The 27903-nt window shown below is 37.0% G+C and overlaps 3 protein-coding genes and 1 non-coding gene across 4 annotated transcripts; 2 read left to right on the forward strand and 2 right to left on the reverse strand.

Annotated features, from left to right (window-relative positions):
• Positions 1-1081: 1081 nt before the first annotated feature.
• Positions 1082-3523, reverse strand: LOC133993506 (cytochrome c oxidase subunit 7B, mitochondrial). The gene is made up of 3 exons (XM_062432488.1): positions 3369-3523; positions 2109-2224; positions 1082-1304 (listed from the first exon to the last, which is right to left on the reverse strand). Exons 1-3 carry the CDS (start codon positions 3514-3516, stop codon positions 1221-1223), a joined length of 348 nt encoding a protein of 115 aa, XP_062288472.1. The 5' UTR covers positions 3517-3523; the 3' UTR covers positions 1082-1220.
• Positions 3524-3707: 184 nt separating this feature from the next.
• Positions 3708-3818, forward strand: trnal-caa (transfer RNA leucine (anticodon CAA)). Its single transcript has 2 exons — positions 3708-3745; positions 3773-3818. It is a non-coding gene; the product is annotated as a tRNA-Leu (tRNA).
• A 720-nt stretch (positions 3819-4538) lies between these two features.
• pgrmc1 (progesterone receptor membrane component 1) lies at positions 4539-10816 on the reverse strand. The gene is made up of 3 exons (XM_062432487.1): positions 10485-10816; positions 7190-7345; positions 4539-6980 (listed from the first exon to the last, which is right to left on the reverse strand). Exons 1-3 carry the CDS (start codon positions 10777-10779, stop codon positions 6886-6888), a joined length of 546 nt encoding a protein of 181 aa, XP_062288471.1. The 5' UTR covers positions 10780-10816; the 3' UTR covers positions 4539-6885.
• Positions 10817-12248: 1432 nt separating this feature from the next.
• On the forward strand, positions 12249-27845 carry rab24 (RAB24, member RAS oncogene family). Its single transcript, XM_062432486.1, has 9 exons — positions 12249-12623; positions 14387-14611; positions 16790-16858; positions 18650-18728; positions 20045-20112; positions 20647-20746; positions 22080-22130; positions 23592-23651; positions 24257-27845. Exons 2-9 carry the CDS (start codon positions 14495-14497, stop codon positions 24322-24324), a joined length of 612 nt encoding a protein of 203 aa, XP_062288470.1. The 5' UTR covers positions 12249-12623; positions 14387-14494; the 3' UTR covers positions 24325-27845.
• Positions 27846-27903: the final 58 nt, after the last annotated feature.

A 27903-nucleotide genomic window follows, 5' to 3' on the forward strand; every position in this document is an offset into this window, starting at 1 on the left:
ATTACTTATGCTGTTTGTCCTGTTACCATACTGACTGTATACATAAACTGATAGTGAAGTCATGTCCATTAAGTTATCTTTATTTAAATGTAAAGCCTCCAGTGCACAAACACTGAGAATGGACTTCAGTGAAGTAGGAGACATCTTGTGTTCAGCAGTTGAACTGCTGAAATGAAATATACTTCCTGATCATACATTTATTTTTATTTTTTACTTAAGAAAGGAGACATCATTTTAAGGACTTTAACAAAATAATTAAACTTTTTTTGTGAAAAGAACATATCAGACTAACATTATTATTTAACATATTTAAGTCTTCCTTTAAACAGTCAGGTGCCCAAATGAACAGTGAACCAGGTTTTACTTGCCGTAGTCTTTCCACATGTTCATACTAACCATCAGAAGATCCCTTAAATTTAAACTGTAGATGCATGACAAAAGCTACAGTCCTCATTCTGTGCAACAAGTATCAAAAGTTTATGTAAAGCTAATATGAAGCTTCAGCCATCCAAATTAGTCAAACCAAGAGGATATCTTTCGATGTTTGTGTTTTGTACTAAATTAAGATTTTACATACATATGATCGATCATTTAATAAAATGTGTTACTAAACTTAAATGGCCACTATGTAGTATAAAGCAGTACTGCTTGCATGTTCATGCACTTAAGAAATGATCAAATAATGTAATAACACTGAGGGACCATCTATCTACATAATCAGTATTTTCACTATGGACACTTAAGAGGAAATTGTGTAATAATTATACATTATCCAATACATCTGTACTCTTACTTTAGTCTTAAATGTAGAATAATCACTTAAACTTACCTTGTTGTATTGCCTCTTTAACCTCAGTAAATTATTTCAATACAACTTATATTTGCAAGTTTATGCTATCTGGTCACATGAAGTCCGTTTGTGCCTATGCAGTGACTTAATGTTTCCAAAGAATTTACCCACTTATAAAATAAAAGGAATGTGAATGGTACACTTATTCAAATGACAAATATTCTTCTGCACAGTTGTTTGCAAATATGAGCAAATGTCTACATGCAGCTTAAAAGAAAAAACAATGATCAGTAGAATCACACTTAATTTATTCTCAAGTAACATGTTGGAATAACACAGGCGTTGACTGTCTGAACACGCAGATATTCATTATTCATCTGTACAACCAGAAGGTTTGGTAGGTGGGATATAGGTCTGTCATGGCGGCTCCTTACTCCTCGCTCTCTCTCCACTCCTTGGGCATCAACTTCCCAACTGGTGACATATTCCAGGTGATGCCAGTCTGCGTCAGCACCTGCACAAAGACACGAAAATTATTTATCAAGATTTTTAGGCCTATTAATGTATATAGCTGTACATTCTTCAGTGGAGACATTATATTGAAAATGATTTAAGGCCCTGGTGGTAAAAATAATAAAACATTCTCAGATGTGTGTACTTATTGGTAGTCATACTATCAACCTCATGTTACAGTAAACCTGCTCAATTTGCCCCCCAGTGGTTATCATAAATATGTAAAAACATGTGAATGTGTGCAGGGACAATTGTGACAATTTGGTAAGTAATGTTTGGTGTGTCATGAAGAACAAAAAATATAATGACACACTCAACTCACAACATTTTGTCAATGTATGACAAATATAACTTAAGGTCAAAGAGCTGTGAGTTCAGTGACATTTAATCATCTTTCTGTGCTCGTACTGGCCTCAGTACATTATATACATGACAGAGCACTGTCTATGTTTTATGTATCTTGTTTAACTGGAACTTCACCACACTGGGATTTTATGTCTTGAGCTTAATTACTGTTCTCAGACAACTATCTGGCATGTCAGTTTTGCTCAGTGTACACTTCTGTTGATCTGTGTCCAAAAGGAAGCTATAATTATTATTTGCCCTCTTCCACTTTAGGTTTTCTGTATTGTGACCCCCCTCTTCCTCTTCTTCTTTCTGCCTCTATACTAAAAAGCCTAGGGGTGGGTGTTGCTCACTTGAAAATGAGACCATTTATAGCTCACACGTGTTGATCTACGTAACGCTTTGTGAGCAAGCTATCTATTCAGATTAACTATAAATGAATGTGGGTTGCACTACTCACATATGCCCAAACAGCTGTGGAGAAGCCAACTCCGCCGGCCAATAATGCGTTGCCGTACTTGGCGTGGAAGTCCTGGCGGACAGAGGAGCCGTGCCTCACCTGCCGTGTGGCCTGACCTATACAACGAGAAACAACAATACACTTAATATTTTGTGAACCCTTTTACACCAAGCCACCCAGTTTAAATCCAAACGAGGCATTTCCGGGCTAGACAAGAGCCTAAAATTGTTCAGATGTAAATGAATATCCATGAAAGTCATATTGAAGTATTCTATCATTTTTATGGGTCTTTATGGATCCTGCTTAGCGCCAATGCTGTTGATAAAAAAAACTCCTCTGCAGTATCAGATCAGCTGAGTCACTGCCTCAGGTTAAAATAATAAAAAAAGCTTTAAAATCCCACCTGTGCAGAAAATCATTTGTATATTTTTTTGTAACGTCTATACTGTTCTTGTTATATTTTGTTTTATCACTTTGTGTGTCAGCACTTCTTGAAATACCTGTTTTTACTGCATTTTCTGTCTAAATTGTTCTTTCAAATGGTCTTATTTTCTCTGTTTGCTACCAAAAATTGCATCTAAATGTCATGGCACTGCATTTGGTAAAACACTAACTCTGTCGTTGTAAGGCACTAAAATTACAGAAATAGTTTATTACTAATATTATTATTGTTATAAGTATTGTCTGAGCAACAAAAGGCATATCTTGTATCTTGTTATTATTGAGTCGTCTGTCAAAATCCTTTCATATTTGTTTGAAGAATGTGCCAGATGGAAAAGACTATTCTTATTTGCCTTTTCCTTATTAAGACATTTCAATTTTTAAGTTCATGCACTAGACATTTTAACGTGTTAGTTTCCATAACTAAAGCACATTGTTATTACTATTTAAAAAATAAACAAACATTAGCACATGAGCTGACTTAATCATTGACCTGACTTTAGCAGGTCAGTATGTCCGACAATAACATGTTAATGACAAAATCGAATATATTACAAATGCTACTTAAAACATGACGTTAAGTTTAACTCTCTGACAACCATTAAATAGATTTAACTGAACAAATAATCAAATTTTGAGACATAATACGACTCATTTGGAGTCTGCTAACATTTAGCAGGCTGCTCCTGTTAGCATGCTGGCCGCGGTCACCCATCACAGAGACGCCGGTCAAACTTGTAGTCAGCTAAATACAAGATTTAGGATGATCTTAAAAACAACAGACAACATTTATTCCTATTAAAAAAATAGTGTGCTTACTGGTGACGGTCGCTACAGCTTTGCCAAACCGGTACATGTTGCCTGCTCTGGTGTCTTCGGATACCCTTGAAGAACGGAAGTCTAATGGCCGCTGCACGTACGCCGATGACGTACATATAACGGAAATTACGATTCTCGACGCGAGCATGCGCAGACGGAACCAAACGCAGAAAGTGAGAAACGAGAGTGAAAAATAAACACTTAACATGATTGTAAACAAGTACAAAGCAACTGCTAGTTCGTTTATTAAAAGTACAACAACAAATATTACAACTTACTTGTCAGTAGATTGCGGTTGTTGTAGATAAAAACTAAGCTGATACCAACTTTTAATGCCGTGTCAGGATGGCCGAGTGGTCTAAGGCGCCAGACTCAAGGATAAGCTCCTTCCGCTATAACGGGACTTCTGGTCTCCGAATGGAGGCGTGGGTTCGAATCCCACTTCTGACACTAACTTTTTCTTGAGCTTCATTTAATCTCTGTTAATAAACAACAGCATTACAAGCAGTAGTATTTGAAAAACGTAGTAATTTACAGGCTAAACGCGATGATTAGGAAATTCTTCTAGGCTTCTACTTTGTAAAGTTTCCTTTTTTTTTTTTAATTGTGAAGAGCTGATTTCCCATAATTGTAACGATTTAATTCATGAATTCAACTTGGCAGATGTTTTAATCACACATTTTGTGAAAGTGTTAATTACTGTAACTAATGTGAATTATGTTCATTGATTAAAGGAGGGGTTTGCAATTGTTCAAGTCTGTCTTAAAACAATGGTCATGTCAGGTGCCCAAATGAACACTGAAATAGGTTTTTATTGCCATAATCATTCCTCCTGTTAAAACCGACAATTAAAAGATCTTTTCATAATGCATTTAAAATGTAAATAATAGGGCCTGAAGCATTCTCCTGGGCAAAAATGTATTCGAAAGTTTATTTGAAGCTAATATGAAACTTTAGCTGTCACAATGAGTCAAATCAAGTAGATATCTTTCAACATGCAGTCTTTAGTGCCAAAGTCCCTCCTTTTGTTATTTTATTTCCACTGCAAGCTCAACACTGAAACGGAAACACTGTCCAAGGAAACACAATGAGGGAAATTGATGCTAAAAAGACTGTGAACGTGGCAGATATCCACTTGATATGAAATAAAACAAGATTTACAGACTGACATGAAGTCTTCATATTTGTTGTTTTATTTATTAAATCAGAATATAATTTTCAGGATTATATAACTAACAGTATTATAACATTTAGTTCATGTATGTACATACATACTGAAAACATTCCCTCATTGAATCTGTTTTTTACTGAGAGAGGCTGATCTCTTCAGCTTTTACAGGACAACATATTTTTCCTGCAGTCAGAAAGAACAAACTTCTTCCATATAACACCTTCTACCATAAAACACAAATTAACTTGCAAACAATATTTCTGAAGGATTTCATGTATACATTTGTGGAAAAAATAAGCTCTCAATCTACCATTTGCAGCCTTGACACCTCCAACAACAGCAACTTTATTAACTCCCTTGATAATGATTCGTGGTGACAAATGACTGTAAAATATTTCTGAAAATGTTATAAACTCTGATTGTTAATCACAGCTTTTAATGATTATGATTTTGTGAAAAATGCCTTCAGATGCAGGATTTCATTTCCTTCCAGTTTCCTGTTCATTTTTCTGTGACAAATACAGAACACGTGTCCAGTTTACTCATCACAGCCTGGCAGGAGAAAAACAATTCATGCGATTTTGAGAACGTAAGAACTCTCACAAAAAAGGGGAATGTCGGGAAGTCATGAGGGAAAATAAGTTGAGACATCTACATAATTCAAAACAGCTGTTCACTAGCAGCAGTTTGGCCTTTCTACTGTTTTTTTTTCTTAACATATGGCCATTTGTCAACTTTTCTAACACTTTCCGTGTGCCAGCACAAACACTTAAAACACTACTGCATGTTAATCAGGGCAGAAGAAACCTTCATATTTGAGAAGCTGAAACATAACCATAAAATAAAAGACTTTCATGAATTTTGTTTTCAATTCCTTTTCTGACAATCGACTTTTAATGAAGTCACCGCACTACATCAGACTGTTGAGATAGAGATGAACTCTGCAGCTAGCAAAGCTGGATGTAGCAGCAGCCTGTGAACGCTGCAAAAATCTCAGGATCAGTTTCAGAGTAACAGAAACTAACACTGAAATTCAGACAAACATAGAAACCTTTACAAGGACATGAAAATTCAGAAAAGTCAGCAGATACATTTGACGGGCTGGAATGTTACAAAAAAAAAAGGGTATCCATCTCTCATTGTTTCATGGCAAAAAATATAAAGTATATCACCCACATTATGGTGAAAATTACATGTATATGATTCAGTAAATCAAGAAAAAGTGCTTAAAAAGAGATTTATTTAGCAGTGTTTATGCGATTACAGCTGTAATATCTAAAAGTGTTCGGTCCTGTTGGCTGCATCGGACATTTCTGATATTTTTCAGCTTAGGTTTTATTCTCATTATTATATCCTCTCTAACTACAAGTCATAACTTTGCACTTGCCACCCCTGCTGTAGACATTCTTACATATCACTTATCAGGACTTGTATCACAGCAAGCAGGGCGGGTCTCCTAAAGCTTTCTGATTAAACTGCAACTTTTGTTTTACACATTTATAGTCACATTTTCCTGAGTCCAACAGAAAACCTGCACAGAAATAAAATCGAATATCGAACATTTTCAGGGAACCAGTTTTCGAATGATTTTTGTCAAATTATTTGGAAAGCGCTCAGCTCTTACTGCATGCCCTAATATGAGTTTTTTGTTGTTTTTGAGTTTGTGTTTTGGATGGAGGTTGCGAGTGCAACGTTTGCATGACGCATAGTTAAACAGCCACTATTAAAAGGTGGTTTGTAGGAGTTAGTGGCACCAAAAGGACCTACTCTTTATGTAGATATAAAGGGCTCATTCGTAGGAAACAGGGATTCTACACTAATTAAAACATCATTCTTTCATTTCTGCAAAGTCCGTTCCACTAGATGCCACTAAATCCTACATAGAGCACCTTTAATAGACCCAAAATAAATCTGCCCTCTATCTCCAGACCCTCAGTATATATATATTTCTTAGTTTGAATAAAAACCGCTTCCTGAGATAATTATAATGGTATGTTGGAAGTGCGCCGTCAATAAGTCGCTGAAGTTCCTGATTCTCCTTTTTTTAAAGTTTACAGAAACTGATTTAAACTCTAACAACACTACACAGCTCTACATCATCAGAACGCAGTATAATTAACCGTTAATGCCGTCTAACCTTCAAATACGATCAATGGAGATCAAAGTTATTCAGCCATTGTTTAAAATCCTGGTGTGTGATGGTCCAAAAATATTACAGAAGATGGAAGTTTTTTTCTCTGAAGGATACTAACAGGAGGCAACAGGCATCATCTAATGGCAAACAAACAGTAAGGCATCAGTATAATTTTTTCCCACTTGAGCACTTTGAAGTTTCTTTTTTTTTTTTTAGTCCGTCTTTTTGTCTTTTCCTTCCTCATCATCCGTGTATTCTGCCGGCTCCTCTCCTGGTTTCAGGAGCTTGCCGATGTAGTCATACTTAACTGTAACGGGAGGAAAAAAGAAAAAAAAGAAGATGATGAGTAACAGCTTCAATGACACTGAACACTCGGACAGAGAGTCAAGGACAGAACAACCAAGGTCTCTTTGTTATCTCATCATCTTTAAACATCTTAAATAATTTTAATCTGGCTCAGAAGGTGGAACCAGAAGAGTGTTAGATTGTTTCTCGCTTATTAAATGAAGCACTCACCAGTGAACTGAGTCTCCCACTCAGAGAGGCTCTCCTGCTGCATGGCGTTCAGGTCGGACAGGTCATCGGGCTCGTCCTTCAGGGCCTCTTTCTCCAGACAGAACGTAGCCAGACCTCTGGATGCATCTCTGCCTGCAAACACTCCATACGGTCCATCTGAAACACAGCGGAGACACACAGAGCACACTGTGAGGTGAAAGCACGGATACAATTACAGTGACAATGGCAGCGGGTGCAAAATGCTACAAAACTATTGAAAACTGAACATCATAAGCTTTTTAAAAAAAAAAAAGTGAAATGGCATTTTCTCTCTAGTAAAGAGGATTGAAGTAGAGCCAAGCAATTAGTATCATAGGACCATATCATCACGGAGCAGCACAGTTGTTATAAACATTACATTCACCAAGCTCAGCATCCTCTTTTCTGAAAAATACAGAGCCAACAACTTTGTTGATGTTATATATTTTTCACATGAAAAGACAGAAGCCAACAATGAATTGATCCAAATAACAAGTATCACCTGCACACTTCCTCCTCTGCCCTACAGACCTCCTTTGTGGTCCAAAAAAAACATGAAATGGTTCTTAATTACAATAAACAAGACTGCTTTAATTTAATTTGGGTCAATCCAACAAACACCATCATGCTGCCAGAAACACTCATTAGAGCTCCAAATGTGTGTTAATTGGCAGCATAAAATTGTCTCTAACAAATGCATGGTTTACTTCTGTTTGAGTTACAACACAACACAGCTGTTTTAGGGAGTCATTGAGTCTTTTTTATAAACTAAAATAAAAGATTTACCATCTTCTGTAGGAACATATGGACTGTTCTAACTATCTAAATGAAAAAAAATTATATTACATCCACTTTTCAATAATTATATACAATTTTTTCTCAAGTTGCGATTTTGTCTCCTATCCAGATATCCTGAAATGAACAAGTACCAAAGCCTATCTGGTCAAATGTGTAGACTAGTTTATTTATTCTTTAATCATGTCGTTTCTGATTTAAACCAAAAATATTGCCAGTTTTAGACAATATTTTTTTAAACCAGCCTATCAAATTGCGGTTTTGTCTCCTGTCCAGATATCCAGAAATGAACGTGTCCTTGCTTGTTTTGTAACTGATAACAACACATGTTCAGACGGTTTTATGGTTCACATTGTAACTGTTACTGGGACGCAGTAAGTGTCAAACCACAATCACTTCTGGTACTTTTCTGTAGTATGTAGTTTGTGATTTAAACCAAAATGTTGCCAGGTTTAGACAGTATTTTCTTTAGGGGGAAATCCTTGTATAGTTGCTTCTGTTTTGAGACCTTTGGCTGTTTCTCTTAAATAAAAAAAAGGTTCATTTCTCAGAATCTCTTTTAGGCATGTATGATTGTATCATTATTATATCTGTACCTAAATTCACTAATCACATTGGCGCCATGTATCTATAAATTTCCAACAATATTCAGGGTTAAATGTTATGAGTTCATTAGTGTGCAGCCAACACAGGCTTTCAGTGGCTTCAGGGCTGAAAAAGTTTGCATGACAGTGAGTTATCATGTTGGTCAGAGGTTACAGGCAACAGAGGTTGCGATCTGAGATTAGATGAAAACAGGAGGTCTAACTCTGTGCATGTTTCCTGGTTACAGAAATATTATCTCCCCCCATCCTATCTTGATCCAAATGAGGCAAACATCTACTGTTATCCTTCTATGCAAAACATACTTGCTAAGTTCAGCTGAAGCTAATCATAGCTTCAGCTGAAGTTAGCAAGTGAAAATTCAGATATCTGAATGGGCATGTGAGAGTGTTTTTTCTAATACAGCTCATAAAAAAACAACTTAAAAATGGCACTCAAATTACTTACCCTAAAGAATACACCTGTACAAGCTCTGATCTTAAAGTTTTTAAGTATCTTTGCCATGTGTTGTTATTGTTTATTTGTTGTTACCACGGTAACAGCAACTCCTCCTGGGGTCAATGTTAACATAAACGTAGGGATGCACCCATCCAACTTTTTCCATTCCTGATACTGATACCTGGGCTAATGATATTCACTGATAACAAAACCAGCTATTTGAGTCATTATCGGGCCGATATCCAATATCAGTATTGATACATCTCTACAAGGGCCAGACTGATACTGGATTTTAGGGGCCGATGCACATACCGATATTAGGGAGCAAAAAAATACAGATATCATAGGTATATAATATTTACATAAACACTTTTTTTTTTTGCAATGATACCTCAAATGTGGTTATCAAACACTTGTGACAATGACATGTAATAGAGGTTGTGATATTTAACAGTTCAATAATATTTACACTTTATTGTATAAAATGACATCCAGGCACTGAAACAATAATCACCACTGGGGAATTTGATAATTCTAATCAGCTAAGACAAAAAACACACACAGAAAAAAAAACATGTATATATTAAACTTGAATTAAGAAAAGGGGTCATATATACATAAAATGCTGCCTATATAACTTTAAAAACAAACAAACATATCGGCACATATCTGACAACATGCTTGCTGATATCGATATAGCTGTGATAGGTCAATATCAGCCAATAATATCAGGTGACCGATATATCGGTTGGGGAACAAATCTCTACATAAATGTATGCTCATGCTTTCACATACATGCATTACACCTTTCACCCCCATTAAAATGCTATAAATATGACAAAAAAACCATGTAAAACTCTTTGTCTATATATGTCTATATATACAGTACCCGTCAAAAGTTTGAACACACTTTCTCATTGATGTGAATGGGAAAGTGTGTCCACACTTTGTAAATATGCATATTCACTAATAGGAGAAAAAAACCCACCTTATTATTATGACCTGCTATCTCATAATTATGGGTTACAACTCATAAATAGATCAATTAATTGAATAATGAAGTTCTAGCCTTTTCCAAACATGGCGGCCAGGTTACAGTTTTGACAATGGGAGTAATGCAACTTTTGCAATAGACGATCTCTGAGTTGAAGGCTACCTCTGCTCCTCTGTTGTGAGAGATGGGATATCAGCTATAGCTATAAACTATAGGGGGGGTGTGGCGTTACCTTTCTAGTTTCGACATTAATTTTAAAGTTATTCCAAACAGACGCCATAATAATTTTGGAAATAATAGTTAAATTAATTGCTAACATCAATATAATGTTAGAACACTGACGGCCACTTCATGCTAGCTTGCCGATTGTGACGTTATGTTCAAATAGAGACGGGGGGACCAAATATTTCATAACACCTAGTTGGCACCTAGTTGGCGTGACGTTACCTGGCCCGTAGAACTTCTTGCCCCGCGTCACGTCGAACACTTTCCCGTTGACAGCCATGAGGATCCTGGGATTCTGCAGACCGTCGTAGGGCTTCAACTCTGCCAGGGTGAAGTCTTTCTTTTTCATTTTGGGCAGCGGCGGCTCCATTTCAGGGAACTGCTGCGGTTTGTCTCCGCGGAAGATTTTGTACAAGAGGAACAAACACAGACTGAGCAGGGTGAGATTCAGCGGGGAGGTGAAAATCTCCTGAAAAATACCACCAGAAGTTAACTCGCTTCCTTCAGCTTCAGCCATGTTGGGCTCTGTCTCCCCCCGTGTGTGTTTGTGCGCAGGGTGGGACTGGCAGACTTCATGCATCCTGAACCAATCCCTGTTGCAACCTCAGAGGCGGTGGTTAACCCTTTGGACCAATCATGTTCCTGTAGCTGAGTGGCAAAAAAAAAGATCGATATAAGTTTGTCTTTTATCGATAATGTTGGACCTCATAATCATGATTTACTATCTGGAAATTACAAGAAAAACAGATAAAAAAATAAAACAAACGACACACTATTTCAAAATACAAGAAAGAATCTCATAATTACGACAACTATCTCAAACATATGAGAATAGATCTCATAATTACAAGATGCAGATTTAAATATCAGAAAAACAGATCTCATAATTACAAGATACAGCTTCAGCTTTCATAATTACTCAGAAAGATCTCAGGATTACGAATTTCAAAATTCAGACACATTTTTTCTCAAATTTACAAGACATTAAGCTACAGATCTCATGCTCACTATCTCAAAATATGAGAAAAGATCTCATAATTATAAGATACAGCTCTCATAATAATGGGATAAGATCTTATAATTACAAGATACAGTTCTCAAAATTATGACATAGTCTACTATCTCAAAAACATGAGAAAGTGCACAATTACAAGAATGGATCTAATATTTACACAGATCTCATAACTACGTTGAAAGATCTCAGGATTACGATATACAAATCACAAAATTCATACACACCTATTATCTCAAATTTACAAGAACATTTCTGGTAATTACAAGATATCTCAAAATGATGAAAATGATGACTTACTATCAAAAAAATTACCAGAAAGGATCTCATAATTAAGATACAGGTCTCATACTCACTATCTCAAAATTACAAGAACATTATGTTATGGATCTCAAAATAATGACAAATTTTGAGATCTTTTCTTGTATTCATGAGATATTTGCTCATAATTATGAGATCTGTATCTCCCTATTATCTTTTCTCGTAATTATGAAGTCGTAATTATAACATAATGAAGTCAAGTTGCATGATTTTTATTTTATTGGTGAATGTCAGAAAATAGAGAAAAATGAAAACGACTCATGATACGAATAGCAAAATTGCAGAACAAGACATTTGAGGATGTCACCCTGGCCTTTAGGAAACAGTATTTTCTTACAACTTATGGCCCAAACCACGAATCAGTTAATTAGGAAAATAAACCACCTTTATTATTACATTATTGGAAAAGTGTAGGCTGTTGGTGGAAGTTTTTATGTATGATTGTATTCCATTATTTTTTTCCCCACCCGTATTCTACGAAGTCTGCCTCTGATTGGCTGTGCGATTCATAATCTTACCCTCACCCAATCATCTCACGTGTCATGCTTAGCGCTAACCAATCTGATCAACGAATGCAGCTAGAACTAGCCAATCAGAGGCAGAGAGGGGCGGGGCTTAACTGAATGCGGGTGGACTAAAAAAAGGGCACACGCTCCTCTTTCAAACATCCGGTGATGTTTATTATGGGAACATCCTTCCCCCTGGAAACCGCCTCTGACACCAATTTGGTTCCCACCCAAACAAACAAAGCTCAGTTGGCGATTTTTCCCTCATCAGTTGACTGGACCTTGTTCCTAAAATTACTCTCCTATTAGCCAGAGACGATGTTGGCTGTTCATTTTCTCTTTCTGTAACGTTTTGATTGTATTTTTTTTTAGCCATTGCGCAACAGTGGCAGCAACATTATAACCTAAGCTAGCAGCAGCCCGGTTTGGTTGCTGCCTTTTTTACTTTAAAACGGATTTGGTAAGCACGGATGACAGCCCCGGATCTGATAGAGGTTTATTGAGTCAAGCTATAGCTATCTGGTAAGTTTTCAGTGTTTGTTTTGCTGCTGAAGTTAAGGTAAAAAAAAACCAAAAACCTCCATCACCAGTAACGTCAGGGCTTGTTTTGACTATGTCATGTTTGTCCCGGTGAGATAACTGGAAAGACTCACAGCTTCAATGGAGGAAGAGGAAATAGAAACAAATTTAACATGCATGTCACCTTGTTATAGTTGAAACACAGGGGGGTGCAACATGGTACAAGAAGTACGAGCGATGAAAGTACACGATGTTACCTTTTTTGTGTGTGCATTAAAATTAGCACGTCTGTATTAAAGCAACAGTCAGCTACCCCAAATGAAAACTGAAAGACGTTTTCTTGCTGTAATGTTTGTTTTTGTTTATACTGAGTAATATAAGATAGGGGTCAAAGTCCACAATGTGTCCACAGAGTCATTTAGTGTACAAAAAATGCATTTAAAAGTGAATTTGAAGCTTATATGAGACTTCAGCAGAATAGGTAGTCATATCAAGTGGATATCCTCTACATTTACATATTTTATATAATTAAATTCATTATTTGTGTTTCCCTGTTGAGCTGTGGTTGAAGTGTAGTAACAAAAATAAAGGGACAGCTGAAGCTTCAATTTACATTCAGAGAAACTTTTAAATACATTTGTGGACATCACTTAAATTGTAAGTGCATTATGAAAGGATATTTTAATGGCCAGTATGAACAGGAGGGTTTATTATGGTAAGAAACAACTTTAAATGTTCATTTGGACACCTGACTATTGTCTTAAGACAGAAATTGTGAACTGTCCTTGTATGTTGCTTTGAAGTTAAATCATTTTCCAGTAGTGTGAAAATGACGTGGTCAATTAAAACAAATCTATGTTCATTTTAACTACAATATTTAATATATCACTATCAGTGCATCATCAATTTTATTTAGTTATTTGTCAAATACAAATACATCTTTTATAACTTTAGTTTCATTCAACTAGTACTGTTACAAAGTGAAAGTGTAAGTGCTCATTTGTCCTGTGGTTGTCAGACAAAACTGTCAATTTAAGACATGGCTTTTAACTCTGTTGTAATAGACATGTAACATTACTCATTTATTTTTGTACATTAGTCATCTTTAGTGGTATTCCTTTTTTGGTATTCTTCCTATTTATTTGTTACAGTTCGGTTTCCCTCATATGATATTTTTATGAAGATTTTAAGACCGCAACTAATTTATTATTGTTATTATTGATTAATCTACCCATATTGTTTTTTAACCAGTCCTATAGTTTGTAAAACCTCAAACCCGTGAATAAAGAACCCCAAAGAAATTCAGTTTTCTGCAATGTAACTGTCAAATTTCAGAACCTAAAATCATCACATTTTTGGCTTTTTTGTTTAAAAAAAAAGAAGGAATAGTCAAATATCAAAATAGTTGCACAATTTAATTTATATACTCATCAAATTGACTTATGTAATAATAGTTGCAGCTCTGAAGATATTCTTCAAAAATGGAGTTAGTTTGACAGCTTAAGTGTAAAAATACAGAAGTTATCTGCAGCACAGCAGATGAGGAAGTAAAAAGATTTTGGAGGTAATCCCTGAAAAATTCAGAATTTGGTCATTAACGGAAAATACAAAGTTAAGTTTAACAATTATTCTCAAAAAACAAGCATCTGTTACTGTTTTCAGTCTTCTAAGGACAGTTTTCATTTTCTTAGAGGGAGGAAAAATCATGTTTCTGACTTCATCAGTATTGTCACTCATCTGTTTTGGGTCCTTTCTTGTCATCACAGAGCACACTGAGCCCAGCAGCTGCTTTGTAAATCAACCCCCACCCCCTTCCTGTCTGCTGCGCTGTGGTCTCGTCTTGGGCTTCCTGGACTTTTCCAAACTCTGTTACTATGAGTGCAATGCGCGTGGATGCCAAAGTGGTGATGCTGGGAAAGGAAAGTGTGGGGAAGACCAGCTTGGTGGAGAGATATGTTCATCATCGCTTCTTGGTCGGCCCGTACCAGAATGTGAGTGTCAGCTGCTCCGCTTTAATTTTCCATGTCGGCCCGTTGCTGATTCCCTCACTGCCTACTGCTTGAATGAAAGGCATTATTTTTATTTTTATCCCCGGGGATGGTTGTGGTATTAGAGGCTCAAGACTTTGATCAACTTAGTCCCAGTAACTGGGAATGCAGTAATGTTTCGGCGTGTTTCTTTCAGCAGATGCAGCATTAGACAAGCATTTTTATAAGAATCCTGCTTATTAACATGTAAAACAGGAAAGCTTTTCACACATACCTCCTCATGTTCTGTTTAGGTGATACAGTAGATTCGGAAAGTTATTGAAGATGGATTGAATTTACTTTTCTGTACACAAGAACCAAATAATAAAAAAAAGCCAAACACAGTGTGATTTCCAAAATCATCAAAAGTAAAAAAACTGGAGTTATTTACATAAGCACAGAAATATAAAGACGGCGGTCTTGTGGTTTTACGAGGAGTCATGTGCTTTTACTATTTCTTGGCCAGGTGCGCTGATTTCCTGGAGACTTGTTATCGCCGTCGTTTAACATGTACTCAAAGTAAGCAGGTTACTCAGAGAAACCAGGTCATGTGGGTAATTGGGGAACACGCTTACATTCACTGTAGTAACCTGGTTTCTGTAGATCTGCATATATACGTGCAGCAGATCAGGTTTGTCTTCTATCCTCATCCTTATATGGAGGTGTGGTTTACAGATTCTGCTTCCTGACTTTTTTGATGACAGACATGCAGACAGATCAGATCAGAGCTCATCCTCACAGCACTAACCTGTCAGACTTTAACAGAACCAAATATTTAGTGGAGGAAACTGACTAATTTAGACTTCTGCTTGCTACTTTGTTTTAGTTTCAGTCTTATACGAGGGCGCCGTGCTCCGTATAATGATCTCTCCTTTCATCCAGCCCCGCCATGCTGTCTGCTGTCTGCTTTTTCGCACATGCATACTTCTGAAAAGCTAATTAGAAACCTTTTTACATGCATACATGGCTGAGGATTTGGTATTTTCCAGAATAAATCTATCACCTTTCTGTAATCCCCGACCACATTTACGGAAACCAGGTTTTTTGTTCACATGACAGTGAAGAAATAAGCTTTCTGGAGAAAATCGACTGTAACCATCACTTAACGCTGGAGACTCCATTAAGTCACTTGAATTAGCCAAGATAACTCCAACCTGTAACCCGGGCTACCTGTTTTTTTACCCTGCCTCTAGTCTACGATTTCTCATCTAACTAAGACACAAAAGTGAATTAGCACATTTAAAAAGCAGAACAAGTTATTCCTTTAATTCATACTTTCCCACCACAAGCGGGACACTCTGGGTGAAGCAATCTTTCACTGAAACAGCTCCAGTGCGTTCAGGAGACTGTGTGAAGAAGTGATATTGCAGGTCCTTCCTTCCTGCAGCTGTCAGACTGCACAATCAGCACCGACTGCTCCCAGTAGACCACGCACACCCCCGAACTGACAGTCGACAAACTGCACTATTAATTGACACTACTGTGTGATAACAGTATTTCTGGTCTAATGTATTTTTCACTTTAAGTGTGCAATATCAGTATCTCACTCAGGTGTATTATCATTTTGATTGTGCAATATGAATGCTCCTCTTTTTTTTATGCTGTTGCTATTTTTATATTTCCTATTGTTTATACTGCTTGTTTACTTACTTATTAATTAATTTCCTGTCATGGGAGTAATAAAGGATTATCTTATTTTTCACCTTTAAAAAAGAAACCCCAATTTTATTTAATATCTTAAACTTTAAACAGTTAATTAGTAGGACATGAGGTCTGCATGCCGTAGAAGAAATCTGATGATCAGTTATATTAGCTTTGAGCTTAATACATTGGAGAAAAAAAACAAAACTATTTTCTTCTGTTGGCATTTATATGCAACATCTGCTGACTCACCAGTTCACTGTCATGAACATATAAATGAAAACAGACTTAATTGCAAGTTTTTAGCAGAAGCTCCATGAGTCTGATAAATGGATATCAGCACACAGATATCTGTCTAATGCTGCTCTGACCCATCTCTCATCTCCCATTAGTGGCCACTTAGACTGCGGTCTGTGAAAGGCCAGACTGAGAGGCTCAACATCACCATCCTTGAGAGTCTGACGCTTTACTGAACATGTTTCTTTCTTCTTCTCCTGACAGACTATCGGTGCTGCTTTTGTTGCCAAACCGATCCAGGTGGGAGACAAAGTGATCACCCTGGGAATATGGGTGAGTTGGAGGCTGATTTCACTTGATCTGAATTCTATGCGCTGAGTCAGTGTCAGCTCGCTTAGTTTAGGTGGTAACCGGGGCAAAATCTAATAAAAAACCTAATAGCCAATTACATCATATTAGCTCCTCCTGATAGTTTAATGATAGAAGTTTATTTTGGGAAAGATATGGAAAACTAAATGGAAAATTGGCACAAATATACAGATGAACATATTTGATGTTATGATATATTTTGTGTTCTATGTAATTCAGCTTCTGATCATTTGTGGTACATTTAACACACACAAATCTAAATAATCACACTCGGAAACCTGTTTTAATCAGTTTCTTGTTGAACTCGAGCAGTACGGCTTCTTAACTGAACATGTAAAAAACAAAAAAGCTACAAAGACTTTTGATATCTTAAAAAAACTATACTATACTACTATACTGAGCACTACAATGCCACCACTGTACATACTATTACTCTCCAGTCATTTACACAGTCTGAAAACAAACCTGCTGACACAACCAAGAATTTACTATTAATTATTATTCAGAGAAAATGGGGTTTTGAGATTTTCTGAAAAGCAAATAATCGATCCGCTGTTCAAATGATCTGATTGTACAAGTGTGGGAACTCTGTACAGAAGAACAGAAGGCCAATTAGCATTACACACAGCATCATGTCAGAAGACTTTTAATTTTTAATGAAAGCACCATTATCACTTCTACGGTGTTGAAAATGTTTGACTTGCAGTGATTTCTCTCTGTTCTGTGTTCCACTTTTCCTTATATTTATCTTGATTAGATGTGGAAAAAAAGAAAAATGTGAGAGAAAATTAGCAAATCATGTAATTTTGAAGTAAATGCCAGCCCAGGGAAACTGCTGAGCAGGGGAAATTGCTGCAGAGCTTTTCACACTGAGGATTACACCGAATGTAAAAGCTGCACAGGAGTGTAGGAATGTTGACTGCTTTCATATATCTCTTATCTGATGTTACACAACAGTGTCATTTAATGTTAAACACATGGCCACATTTAAGCTGTTTACAGTACAGTTAAATAGGAAGCAGTTAGTCTTGTGTCCTCTCCTTCATCGTTTCACCCTGACTGTGTTTGGAATCGCATACTAGCAAGCTATTCCTGCTAAGGATGATGTCAATTCATGCAATATGTGGGTTTTGTTTATGAGAGAAATGCCCGGATCTGTACTACATTAGCAGGAATATCTGAGTATGTGGCGTGAGCTTATTGGACGCACTCAACCGCCCCAAAATGCATTGCATCCCTTCAGATTGCACAGTGGCAAAGATTTTGAGCCAGTCTAAAAGCTGAATGTATCAATATGTCACTTTATTAAGTTGTAATACTTGCCTTTTAGTTTCTCAGTATGTGGTCATTGTATCCAAAAAATGCCTATTTGAAAATTTGCTACTGAGATGTGAGTTGAGACCCAGCCGCTCATCTCAGCCGCCCGACTGCTGAGATGTTCGGCCGGTCAACATGTTGTCATCCTGGGGAGAACATCATCTGATGAACTCATCTGTGCAGCTGTTTTATAATTTACTGCGGGCTCTAAAGTCTCTGCAGTTTTCCATTCTTCATTGAGTGGAAGAGGAGATGTTTTACATTTGTGATAAATGATTTTCATCCAACGGTAGCTCAGGGCCCATTAAATAGTCAGTATGCAGTTCATACTGATCGATTACGCAGTAGACAGTAAGTTAGTATGCCATTTTGAACACAGCCCCTGTCTTCATTTTGATGAATTTCAGCTTTTCTCCTCCTCTTCTCTCTCTCTCTCAGGACACAGCTGGATCAGAGCGCTACGAGGCGATGAGCAGAATCTACTACAGAGGAGCCCGGGCAGCCATAGTCTGCTACGGTACATGAATACTTATTCTTTCCATGTTACAAGGAGATCTTTCAGGTGTCATAACTCTGGTGGTCACACTGCAGGTGTTCAGTTTTTCTACATAAACAGCTTTACCACAAACAGAACTGAAAGCACAAGGTCAGTTTTTGTGCTTTTTTTAACAGAAAAGTGAACATCGTGCCACGAATACTTACTGAATACGGGATGAATTTTTTATAGATGCTGTCAGCTTATTAAATTGTTACCCTGGTATCTGGTCAACATTGGGTTTGACAAGTTGATACATTTAAGCTGACTTTGCTGAAGCTGAGTGTACAGAGACTCTAGATTTGGACTGCACAGTTTCAGCCAGTTAAACCTTTAATATGTCACTGAAAGAAAACTACTTTAGGGAATTTATAAAAAAAACACATTAAACCCTCATCACGCAGGACAGACCCGTTTAGTGCTGTGGAGGTCAAAAGATGAAGTTATATGCTGAACTAAAATATATGTTATTTCATCAAGTACAAGTTAAGTGAGGAGAGTCTCTGAAAATGAATGAGTGAAGATATGGATAAGTGCTGCAGAAGCATTAGGAGTGAAGATCAGATGAACACTTTGAAGATGAGATCAGAGCAAGGAGAAAAAAAGAGGAAGAAAAATCAGAGAATGATAAGACTTAGAGGGTCTAAATGAAGCTGATAAAATGTTAATTCATACATTTATACATTTAAAATTCATCTTCTCACAGGTTGCTGATCTTCACATCTATTTCCTTTTTTAAAATTTTCAATCTCTGCATCATTCTCATCACATTCCTGATCTGCCAGCAGGTTAAGGCTTGCTGCACATTTTCTGAATGGTTTACACGTCTCTGTTTGTTCCACTTTGGGGAACTTCATCTCTATAGAAAAAAATAGCTAATGGCATTTTCCAGTGTATTACTCACACTGCTGTCATGTTTTATTTTAGTTCTTCTTTGTGTCCCTTGGCCTTCTTCTTCTTTACCTTCTGTAGATTTTATGTTATAACTGGTTTCCATTCTGTTGTTTTATTGGGCATTTTGTTGTTTATTCTGTTTATTTCCTACTTCCTCTGCTCAGTGGTACATCCCTGACCTCACTCACCACTGCAAAAACATTTCTTAATTGTTGAAAATTGGTAGATTTGTTGTGTATTCTGGTGTCTGTATTGATATTATACTCTATACTCTACATGTGGTTATGTTTATATACATACTGTATTGGGAGGAGATCACTGAAAACACTGTGAGATACTTGAAGTCTATAATCAGTGTGTCACATCTGTTAATGGCTAAAAACACGGTTGTGTTTTATTTTCAGATCTGACTGACAGCAGCAGCTTCCAGAGAGCTCGGTTCTGGGTGAAAGAGCTGCAGAACTGTGAGGAGGTAAAGTTAAACGTAATACAGCTGCATGATTTTATGACAGGACATGGTCATAAAATACTGTAGCTTCTCATCAGTTCGTTGACTATAGTAAAAAAAATAAAAATTGGGAGCAGTATTTCCATTCAACACTTATTTAAATCTTGAGGAGTCATTGTGGTCATGCCCTTACTTTCAGTGATGCTGAGAGTACAATTAAAACAATAGATACACAGTTAAAAACAATTACATTCAAGAGCGGAGTAGTTTGCATTCATGGTTTTACACTGATATGTTGCATGTTATTGTGTGTTGTAAAATGTTCCAATTGTATGTAGCACTAAAACTAAAAGTAGTTTTCCTAAATTTAGTGTTTGCATGTGGAGCTTCGAGCATTAGCCAGTCACTTGGAAGTGATATATGATGGCCAGTTGCCATTTAGAGCTTTATAAATAAATAGAAACCGATGCCTGCCATGTCTTACTGTTAGAGATGCCAGTAAAAATGTGTGACTGGATTTCTTTGTGTTGTTTGTTTGTGTGTGTGTGTTGTCTTCAGCACTGTAAGATCTACCTGTGCGGCACTAAGAACGACATGATTGAAGCAGATCGGAGCCTGCGCCAGATCGACTACCACGATGCTCAGGACTTTGCTGAAGGTGGTCATAAATCTGTCTTTCTCACTGGTACTCTGGCCTGATTTGTCTGATGGGTTGAACTGCGGATGTGTAGAAAGGATTTGATGTGAATGTAATCTCTGTGCTGTAAAGCTGGTTGAAATAGCAGAGGTCAGAGGTCTTCATGTAAAGAGTTAGTTGTTACTAAAGTACAGTGCAGTGTGTAATTAATAGTCATGACATCCTCATTAAGACTGACTGTTTGATTACATGCACAACTTATCAAAATTGTTATTTTAGTATTATTTGTGCGTGTGCACCTTTTTTTATACTGTATATTATATAATAAATCAGTTTAGTAATATTATACTGCCATTTGAAGATTTTATTAAAACTTTTATTATGGCTGCAAATAATGAATATTTTTATATTTTGATTAATCTCTTATTTTCTTGATGATTTAATAAATCATGCAGTCTATAAGATGTCGGAAAATAGTACAAATAAATAAATCAAAACTGTACCAAGCAGTATTTTGTTTATAATCATAGAAGAAAGTTTTAAAAAGTTGCTGATTAAAATTTTCTTTCCATGGACTTATCAATTAATCTGTCCACTGTTTCAGCTCCAAGCTTTACTTAGTTGTACATTTTGTTATTTCTTTTATACTGTTGGATATATTGTATAGTTAGACATGGTTTATCAACTTGTCTTGTTTTTTTACTGAGGTGAGCGTGCTTGTTTGTTTAGTTTCGGCTGTGGTTGTGCATCCTCCATCAGCTGTGTCACAGGTTGTGGTGTGACGTGAGTCAGCAGATGGTCAAATACACTTCCACTGTTGCCTGTTGTGTCTGGTGCAGTTGGTTCGCCCCTTTATTCTGGTACACTATCTGACAGCGTGTGTCACACGACCATCTGTGAATGTGTCTGACGAAAGCAGCCAAACAGGTCATATTAAACAGTCTAGTCCTCGTATCTGTCAGTCGTAAATGACTCACCAAGCGCTACATCTGAAACCAGATTTATCTTCTTTATTTCTTACTATGCGCACATGTTTATGAATTTTACAAATACTGTTAGGCTATAGAACAAGATTAACAGTTGTGGTACAGAGGGGGGCAGTTTAGGGAAACAGGGTTTTCCATTTCCACGGACATTTCTGAAATCACAGTATTGCTCAAATTTGGGAATAATTTGACCAATACCTTGATTTTACTAAAATGCACGTAAATGACCTGAATGTTGTTAAGGGTAATTGGGAAATCTGTGACCTTTTCATAAGCCTCTCGATGTGATTAGTGTGAGCTGCACATGGTTAAAACTTATTTTGTGCTTCAGCGTGACTGACATTTAACCTTAATGTCTTATTTCACAGAGATTGGGGCGCAGCATTTTGAAACCTCGAGTAAATCAGGAAATAACGTGGGTGAGTCACATCTTCTGTCATCAGCATGCAGCTCTTTAACACAGATAGTTCACCTCAGATCACAGCTCTTTTTATTCACAGGCTCACAATTCAGGAAGTGGGATTCCCTCAGAGTTTTGATATTGAAAATTCTTGGCATGTTTTTAACATCAGCATCCCTGATTATAGTAAGAGAAGTAGGTTTATGAATGAGAGAGTGGAGAATGGCGTGGCAGATACACAGTCAGCTCCTCAGGAAAGACGCTCTCTGATGGTGGTGTAAAATATGCAGGAGAGAAAACAGTAATCATTGAAATATGTCTGGTTAGGCTAGTTTGGACCTCCATTAAGCAGGTTTACAGTCCAGTCATGTCTGAAAAAAGCTTCATGAATGAGTCCGAATGAGAAAAAGCTGTTAGAGAGGAGCTGCTACTACTGGCAAATCAGGCTGTGAGAACGTAGTCTTCACACCATTTCAAGTGCACTCTTAAACCTAAATACATTAATGTGCTATATAATTATCAGCAGTGTAGATGGAAATTAAGTCACAAGAACTGACTAAGCGGCAGGATTGAGAGCGGTTGTGCTTTGGCAGGATTCCTACGACCCTCGTGTGATTGTGAAAAATAAATTGCAAAGAAATGTAAGACATGAGTCAAAGTGAAACAAAGAAGAGATTGTCCTCTTCAAGAAAAAAAAAAAAGACCATTTGACAGGAAGGAGAGGGAAGATGTAAGAAGATGATTGCTTAAGAAGCATTTTCTTAAAGTAAATGAAGAGAACAAAGTGTTAGTCTAATCACTGAAAATAACCCCCAGCGTGTGCTCCTCAGCCAGTCAAATCATCAGAGTTTGACCTCGTTCACAGAAGCTAAAAAGAGGACAATCAACAGGACCCTATCCACATAATCACACTAAAAACATTGTCAAGGATAATCTGTTTTTTGACCAGTGTGTGTATTTACTCACTGAGAGCCTGCCTTTCATTTTTATTCACTTTGCAGAGCATCTGCTTTTGATAATGTCACACGTTGACAGCACTTACATCCTGTCATATTCTGAAAGGGGCTTTTCAAGCTTCACAGATCAGAAAAGAAGAAAAAAAAACATGCACACTCGTCTGCTTTTCACCAGTGACCGTGTTGTTTCCGTGTGGCTCTTTGTCAGGCTTTATCTTTAATTTGTACACTTTCCCCTCCAGAGCTCGAGGCACTTCAAATTGAAGGATGAATTGTGTATAAAATTGTGGAAAAGCCTTGAATCAGAATATTCTTTTTTTATTTTTCGAAATGCTTATTTCTAAAATGTTCTCATGTGCGTTTATACAACTTCACTCATGCTGTTATGTAGTTATTGTGTGCAGCACAAATCTACTGTAAAAGAGCTGTCAGGAATGTGAGTGAACCAGCTATTATCATGTCGCGATGTGAGAATAAACTGATTGAAGATGAAGCTGACACGCCTCATTCTGCCTTTTTCCCAGATGAGTTGTTTCACAAAGTTGCTGAGGATTACAACAACAATGCCTTCCAGTATATGACAGGTGAGTGTTTTCATTCACATACATATACATCCATGTAGCTGTCGTGTGTCACCTCAAAAATATATCTGCATGCTGGGACTAAATATAAAGCTTTAAACATTACACAATTTTAAGGGCTGTTTTACACCAACTAATGGTGCGTTGAAAGAGTTCAGCTTCCTCCCTAAATTAATGAAACGACTGTGGTGCTGTCACAAATTTTACATGCAGATTTTGAGATGTTTTGAACATTGGCAGGTAGTGGAAAAAATAGTACTAGTACAGGAAGGGTTCAAAAGAAAATGGTTTCTCCCTTAGATTGGTTGTTATGTACCAAGTTCCTTGCCTTCCAGCTGTCAAGATCTGAAAGACATGAAAGGATTCAGGTTGTATTAACAGAGTCAACACGTTTTTTTGAGGGGTCCTAGATGGTGGTAAAATAAGGTGGTTTTAAATGAAATATGTGTGTATATACAGAAAATAACAGGGGCCTAAAATTGAACCCAGGGGAACACTATGGGTGAGAGGGGGCAGATGTACATATTGTAGAAAATCGACCTCCAGATACTGATCCCAAACCAGCTAAATACAAAATTCTGATCTTAAAATGTCTTGTTGTGTTTCAGCCGAGGACACAGGCGTCGACTTGGGCCAGAAGAAAGACTCATATTTCTACTCCTGCTGCCATAACTGATGCTGAGCAGCAGGAAGGGAAACAGAAGTGGTCACCTTCCCCTGGCTGGAGTAAAACCTGGATATGATGGATGAGTGTCGGATAACTCGGCTTTGGATCTGGTATCCAAATCACAGAAAGAGATATCGAGCAGTACTGTTTATACCTTGTTAGATATGTTTATTTATTTTGTGCCATAAAGAACTGAAGGCTGCGGATTTTACCGAAGAGGATTTACGACTACTGCAACTGTTACCGGGTGGAGAGCGATTTTTAAAAAAAGCAAAAAAAAACAACAACACACACTCTTCACCCAGTCGTGTCCTGTGTTTTGTCCCCGTATCAACTACTCATCTTTCTTCTGTAGCTCTGAGCTGGACCATGGAATTAAACACATCACTAAAGCTGCGGTGATAAACAGTCAGAAGCCGCGCTGTAGTTAAAAGATGACTTTCGGCAGGGGAGAAGTTAAAGTGATGCTGACCAAGAAATACTGGCAGAGAAAACTTGAATGAAGCAGTTGATTGTTGTAGTGGGCACAGTGCTTCAGGATGGGGAATGTTTTGTTTACAGTAGTTCATTATTGTTCACCTCCAACCCCGGAGCAAACGGAGCAGCTGTGACTCAGCGTAACATCCTGATGTGAACTCATTTTGTAAGATAATGGTTGAACAGGCCCTCACTGGCCCTGCTTGACACACTGGTTTGGCTTGCACATGCTCATTGAAACCCACACAAATGAAGGGAAGCTAAGTCTGATATAATATGTCAAGGAACAAAACACTCCTCCCTTCCTCTAACTATCTTCCCAGCCAAATTTAATTGAAATTAAACCTAATCATACCCTTGCAAATTTGGTGCAACACAAATAATACCAGTAATCCTTTATGAAAGCCTTTAACCTGCAGTAGAAAAAGGCAGGACTGTGTGTTTGTGTGCGTCCAAAATCAACATTCAGAGCTTCAGCTCCTTATTGTTTACTACAGCATTTGCCATGTGACAGCATGTACAACATGTATCTAGTACATTATCTTTTTGCACCATAAGCTAAGAAAGCAAAGAAATACGATTTTAGGTGGCGGTTCCTAAAATGTCTACATCTACATCATCAAATTGCATGGCCCGAGTTGACTGAAAGAAAACTTTAAGGACAGTTACTTTTCTACCTTTAAACTCTAAATTTTCTATTTTGTAATTTCAAATGTTACACATATGGAAATACAACTGTCAAATTTTCTTTCAGTCTTTTCTAGCAGTGAAGGCGAGCTCAGAAAGGTTTTAGGACAAAACTAAATTCTGACGATTGAAGTTCCTCTTGTTGGAGGTGAGGAACTACAGATTTCATCAACAGGAAAAAGCTTTGTGGGTAAATGTTGTAATATGGCACAAACTGTCATCTTAATGTTCTCAGACCAGTATTTACAGCTATATTTAACTTATGTAAAATCTACTCAAGTCACTAATTTATTGCCTTTTAAGTTGCGCTGCCAGACTGACGTGGGGAAATAAATGGACACATGCTGCTTTAATGTTTCGACACTCTGCCTGTTGATAATTTGATGCACAATATTTTTTATTGAAAGTTACAGAGAGATGGGTGTAAAGTACACAAATGTTGTGGAAAAATTAAAATCTTCTTGAAAGAATGTTTCAGACTTTAAATAGACCTTAAAGTTTTGTATGTATTTATTTTATTTTTGGCCTTGTGTATAATATCTAAGCTTTTTATGCAAAAAGTGACAACATAATTGCAATATACGATATGTAAAATTGTAAAATCAGTTTAGTGTATCATAAATCATCCCAAATATTAGCATTAATGCATCAGGGCCTACAAAACTGAATTTGTGACACTGAAAACCTTTTTTTTCATATTCAGTTTGATATTTCTAGTTGCTTTTTTAACCTTTTTGCAGATAATTTTGCTGGTTTTCAAATTGTTCATCTCCATTATAGATCATTACATGCTATGCATCCCAACCCTGAAAGTAAAAAAAAATAAAAAATCTTGTGCCTCGGACCAGACTTTACCCTTAACCAAATTAAATCCATTGAAAACCAGCAAAACTGTCAGTAGAACAAAGCAAATCAGCTTTATATATCTCATCCTGTTCAGTGTGAAAACGAGGAAATCAAACTGTGAGCTTCTGTGTTTTAGAGTTCTCCTCCTTGCTGTGATTTTACATAGATTTAGTTAATCACCTGTACTTTACAATGCCAAACACTTTTAAAATGTTCCAAAATGTCTTTGTTGGTGCATTCAGGGACGCTAGGATATATCAGAACTGACTATCATCAGTCAAAAAGCAGTTTTCATAGAAAAGAAAAATAACTGTATTGAAAATGATGAAACACTGAATCTAGAAACTTAAAATATGCTTTGGAAAATTTGGTAGAAATATAAAATATAGGTCAAATTGTAGAGAAAAAAATCTGGAAACTTCTGACAATTCCCTCTTTTTGTTTTCAAGGACAAATTGAAAATATAAAATCACTTTCTAGCTGGGGCACGTTCATCTGTGTCGTCCTCGCTACCACTGCCTCACAGTGCTGCAAATAAATACATCTTAAACACATCGTTTACAGTAATTGAAAGTTTAAAGAAACTGGGAAAAAATGCTTTCGTGCGATTTGAAGCACTTCTTTGAATCTAGATCACTACTTCAGCTGATAAAACCTCGCTGACGGTATTTTGCTGTTATAAGGAAGGCAGGTGATGCATGATGAAATGACCAGTTTTCTCTGTATCTCTGTATGTAAAACCTTTCTGAGTCTGTGAATGTATCGCAACATGTTTATACTCATTTTGAAAGTCTGGCTCATTACTGTTTGATTTATTTTGTACTAGAGTTGAATGTGTTTGTGTGAACTTTATTTAAATCTTTCAATACAGTGACACTGAAAGTCTGGATGGGGATGTGCCAACGCTGCCTTTTCTTTTCCACCTTTGATTCATAAAGACTATTTATTTGACATGCCTTTAATCCTTCTGCACAGGTGTTTTTTTCACTTCTTTTGGCTCTCCTCGGGTCCCAGGACACCTCACTACAACATTGTCACGCTTATTAGAAATGCTCCAAAGCCCAGCAGGCAAAGTGCTGGCTTGATTTCAAATAGTGTTTTTCCTGCAGAATACATTTCGACATGTTACAGCAGGAAAAGCACAGGTGTAAATAATGAATCTAACGAGGACTGACTTCAATTTAGCTACTTCAGTTTCAGGGTCCTGGTCCTTGTGCATGCTGGCTCATTTTTACACTGTCATGACTTATTGGGACACTTGCCAATGTTATAGTAACACCTGTGACTTTCCTCCAAAGACAAGTAAAAAAAAACCCAACCTATTTGGCACACAAAACAACACATGCTGACCTGAATGGACTGCTCTATCCAGCAAGTAAACAAATCCTGTGTCCTCACAGCGTCATAAACTTAGAAATAACCACATTCTGTATCTCACATGGTTTTTATGGTTGAATCCAGGAGGTATTGTTCTGTCTATGGCAGTTTTTGAAAAAATAAAGTTTACCACAGCATCTCCACTACCTGTAGCTGTCTGATTATCAGCTGATAGACACCGTCTCATATTTCACTTGCACT

Source organism: Scomber scombrus, chromosome 14, assembly GCF_963691925.1.
Source record: "Scomber scombrus chromosome 14, fScoSco1.1, whole genome shotgun sequence".
Classification (NCBI taxonomy): Eukaryota; Metazoa; Chordata; class Actinopteri; order Scombriformes; family Scombridae; genus Scomber; species Scomber scombrus.

Bases quoted from the DNA above. Each gene is read 5' to 3' on its own strand.
- LOC133993506 (XM_062432488.1), bottom strand. From the start codon at position 3,516: ATGCTCGCGTCGAGAATCGTAATTTCCGTTATATGTACGTCATCGGCG. The intron at 2,225-3,368 runs GTAAGCACACTA...CTCGTTGTATAG, and splicing joins AGCTGTAGCGACCGTCACCA to GTCAGGCCACACGGCAGGTG. The intron at 1,305-2,108 runs GTGAGTAGTGCA...GTCTTTGTGCAG, and splicing joins CCACAGCTGTTTGGGCATAT to GTGCTGACGCAGACTGGCAT.
- pgrmc1 (XM_062432487.1), bottom strand. From the start codon at position 10,779: ATGGCTGAAGCTGAAGGAAGCGAGTTAACTTCTGGTGGTATTTTTCAG. The intron at 7,346-10,484 runs GTAACGTCACGC...GCTGTGTTTCAG, and splicing joins CAAGAAGTTCTACGGGCCAG to ATGGACCGTATGGAGTGTTT. The intron at 6,981-7,189 runs GTGAGTGCTTCA...CTCCCGTTACAG, and splicing joins GTGGGAGACTCAGTTCACTG to TTAAGTATGACTACATCGGC.
- rab24 (XM_062432486.1), top strand. From the start codon at position 14,495: ATGAGTGCAATGCGCGTGGATGCCAAAGTGGTGATGCTGGGAAAGGAA. The intron at 20,113-20,646 runs GTAAAGTTAAAC...TGTTGTCTTCAG, and splicing joins AGCTGCAGAACTGTGAGGAG to CACTGTAAGATCTACCTGTG. The intron at 20,747-22,079 runs GTGGTCATAAAT...CTTATTTCACAG, and splicing joins TGCTCAGGACTTTGCTGAAG to AGATTGGGGCGCAGCATTTT.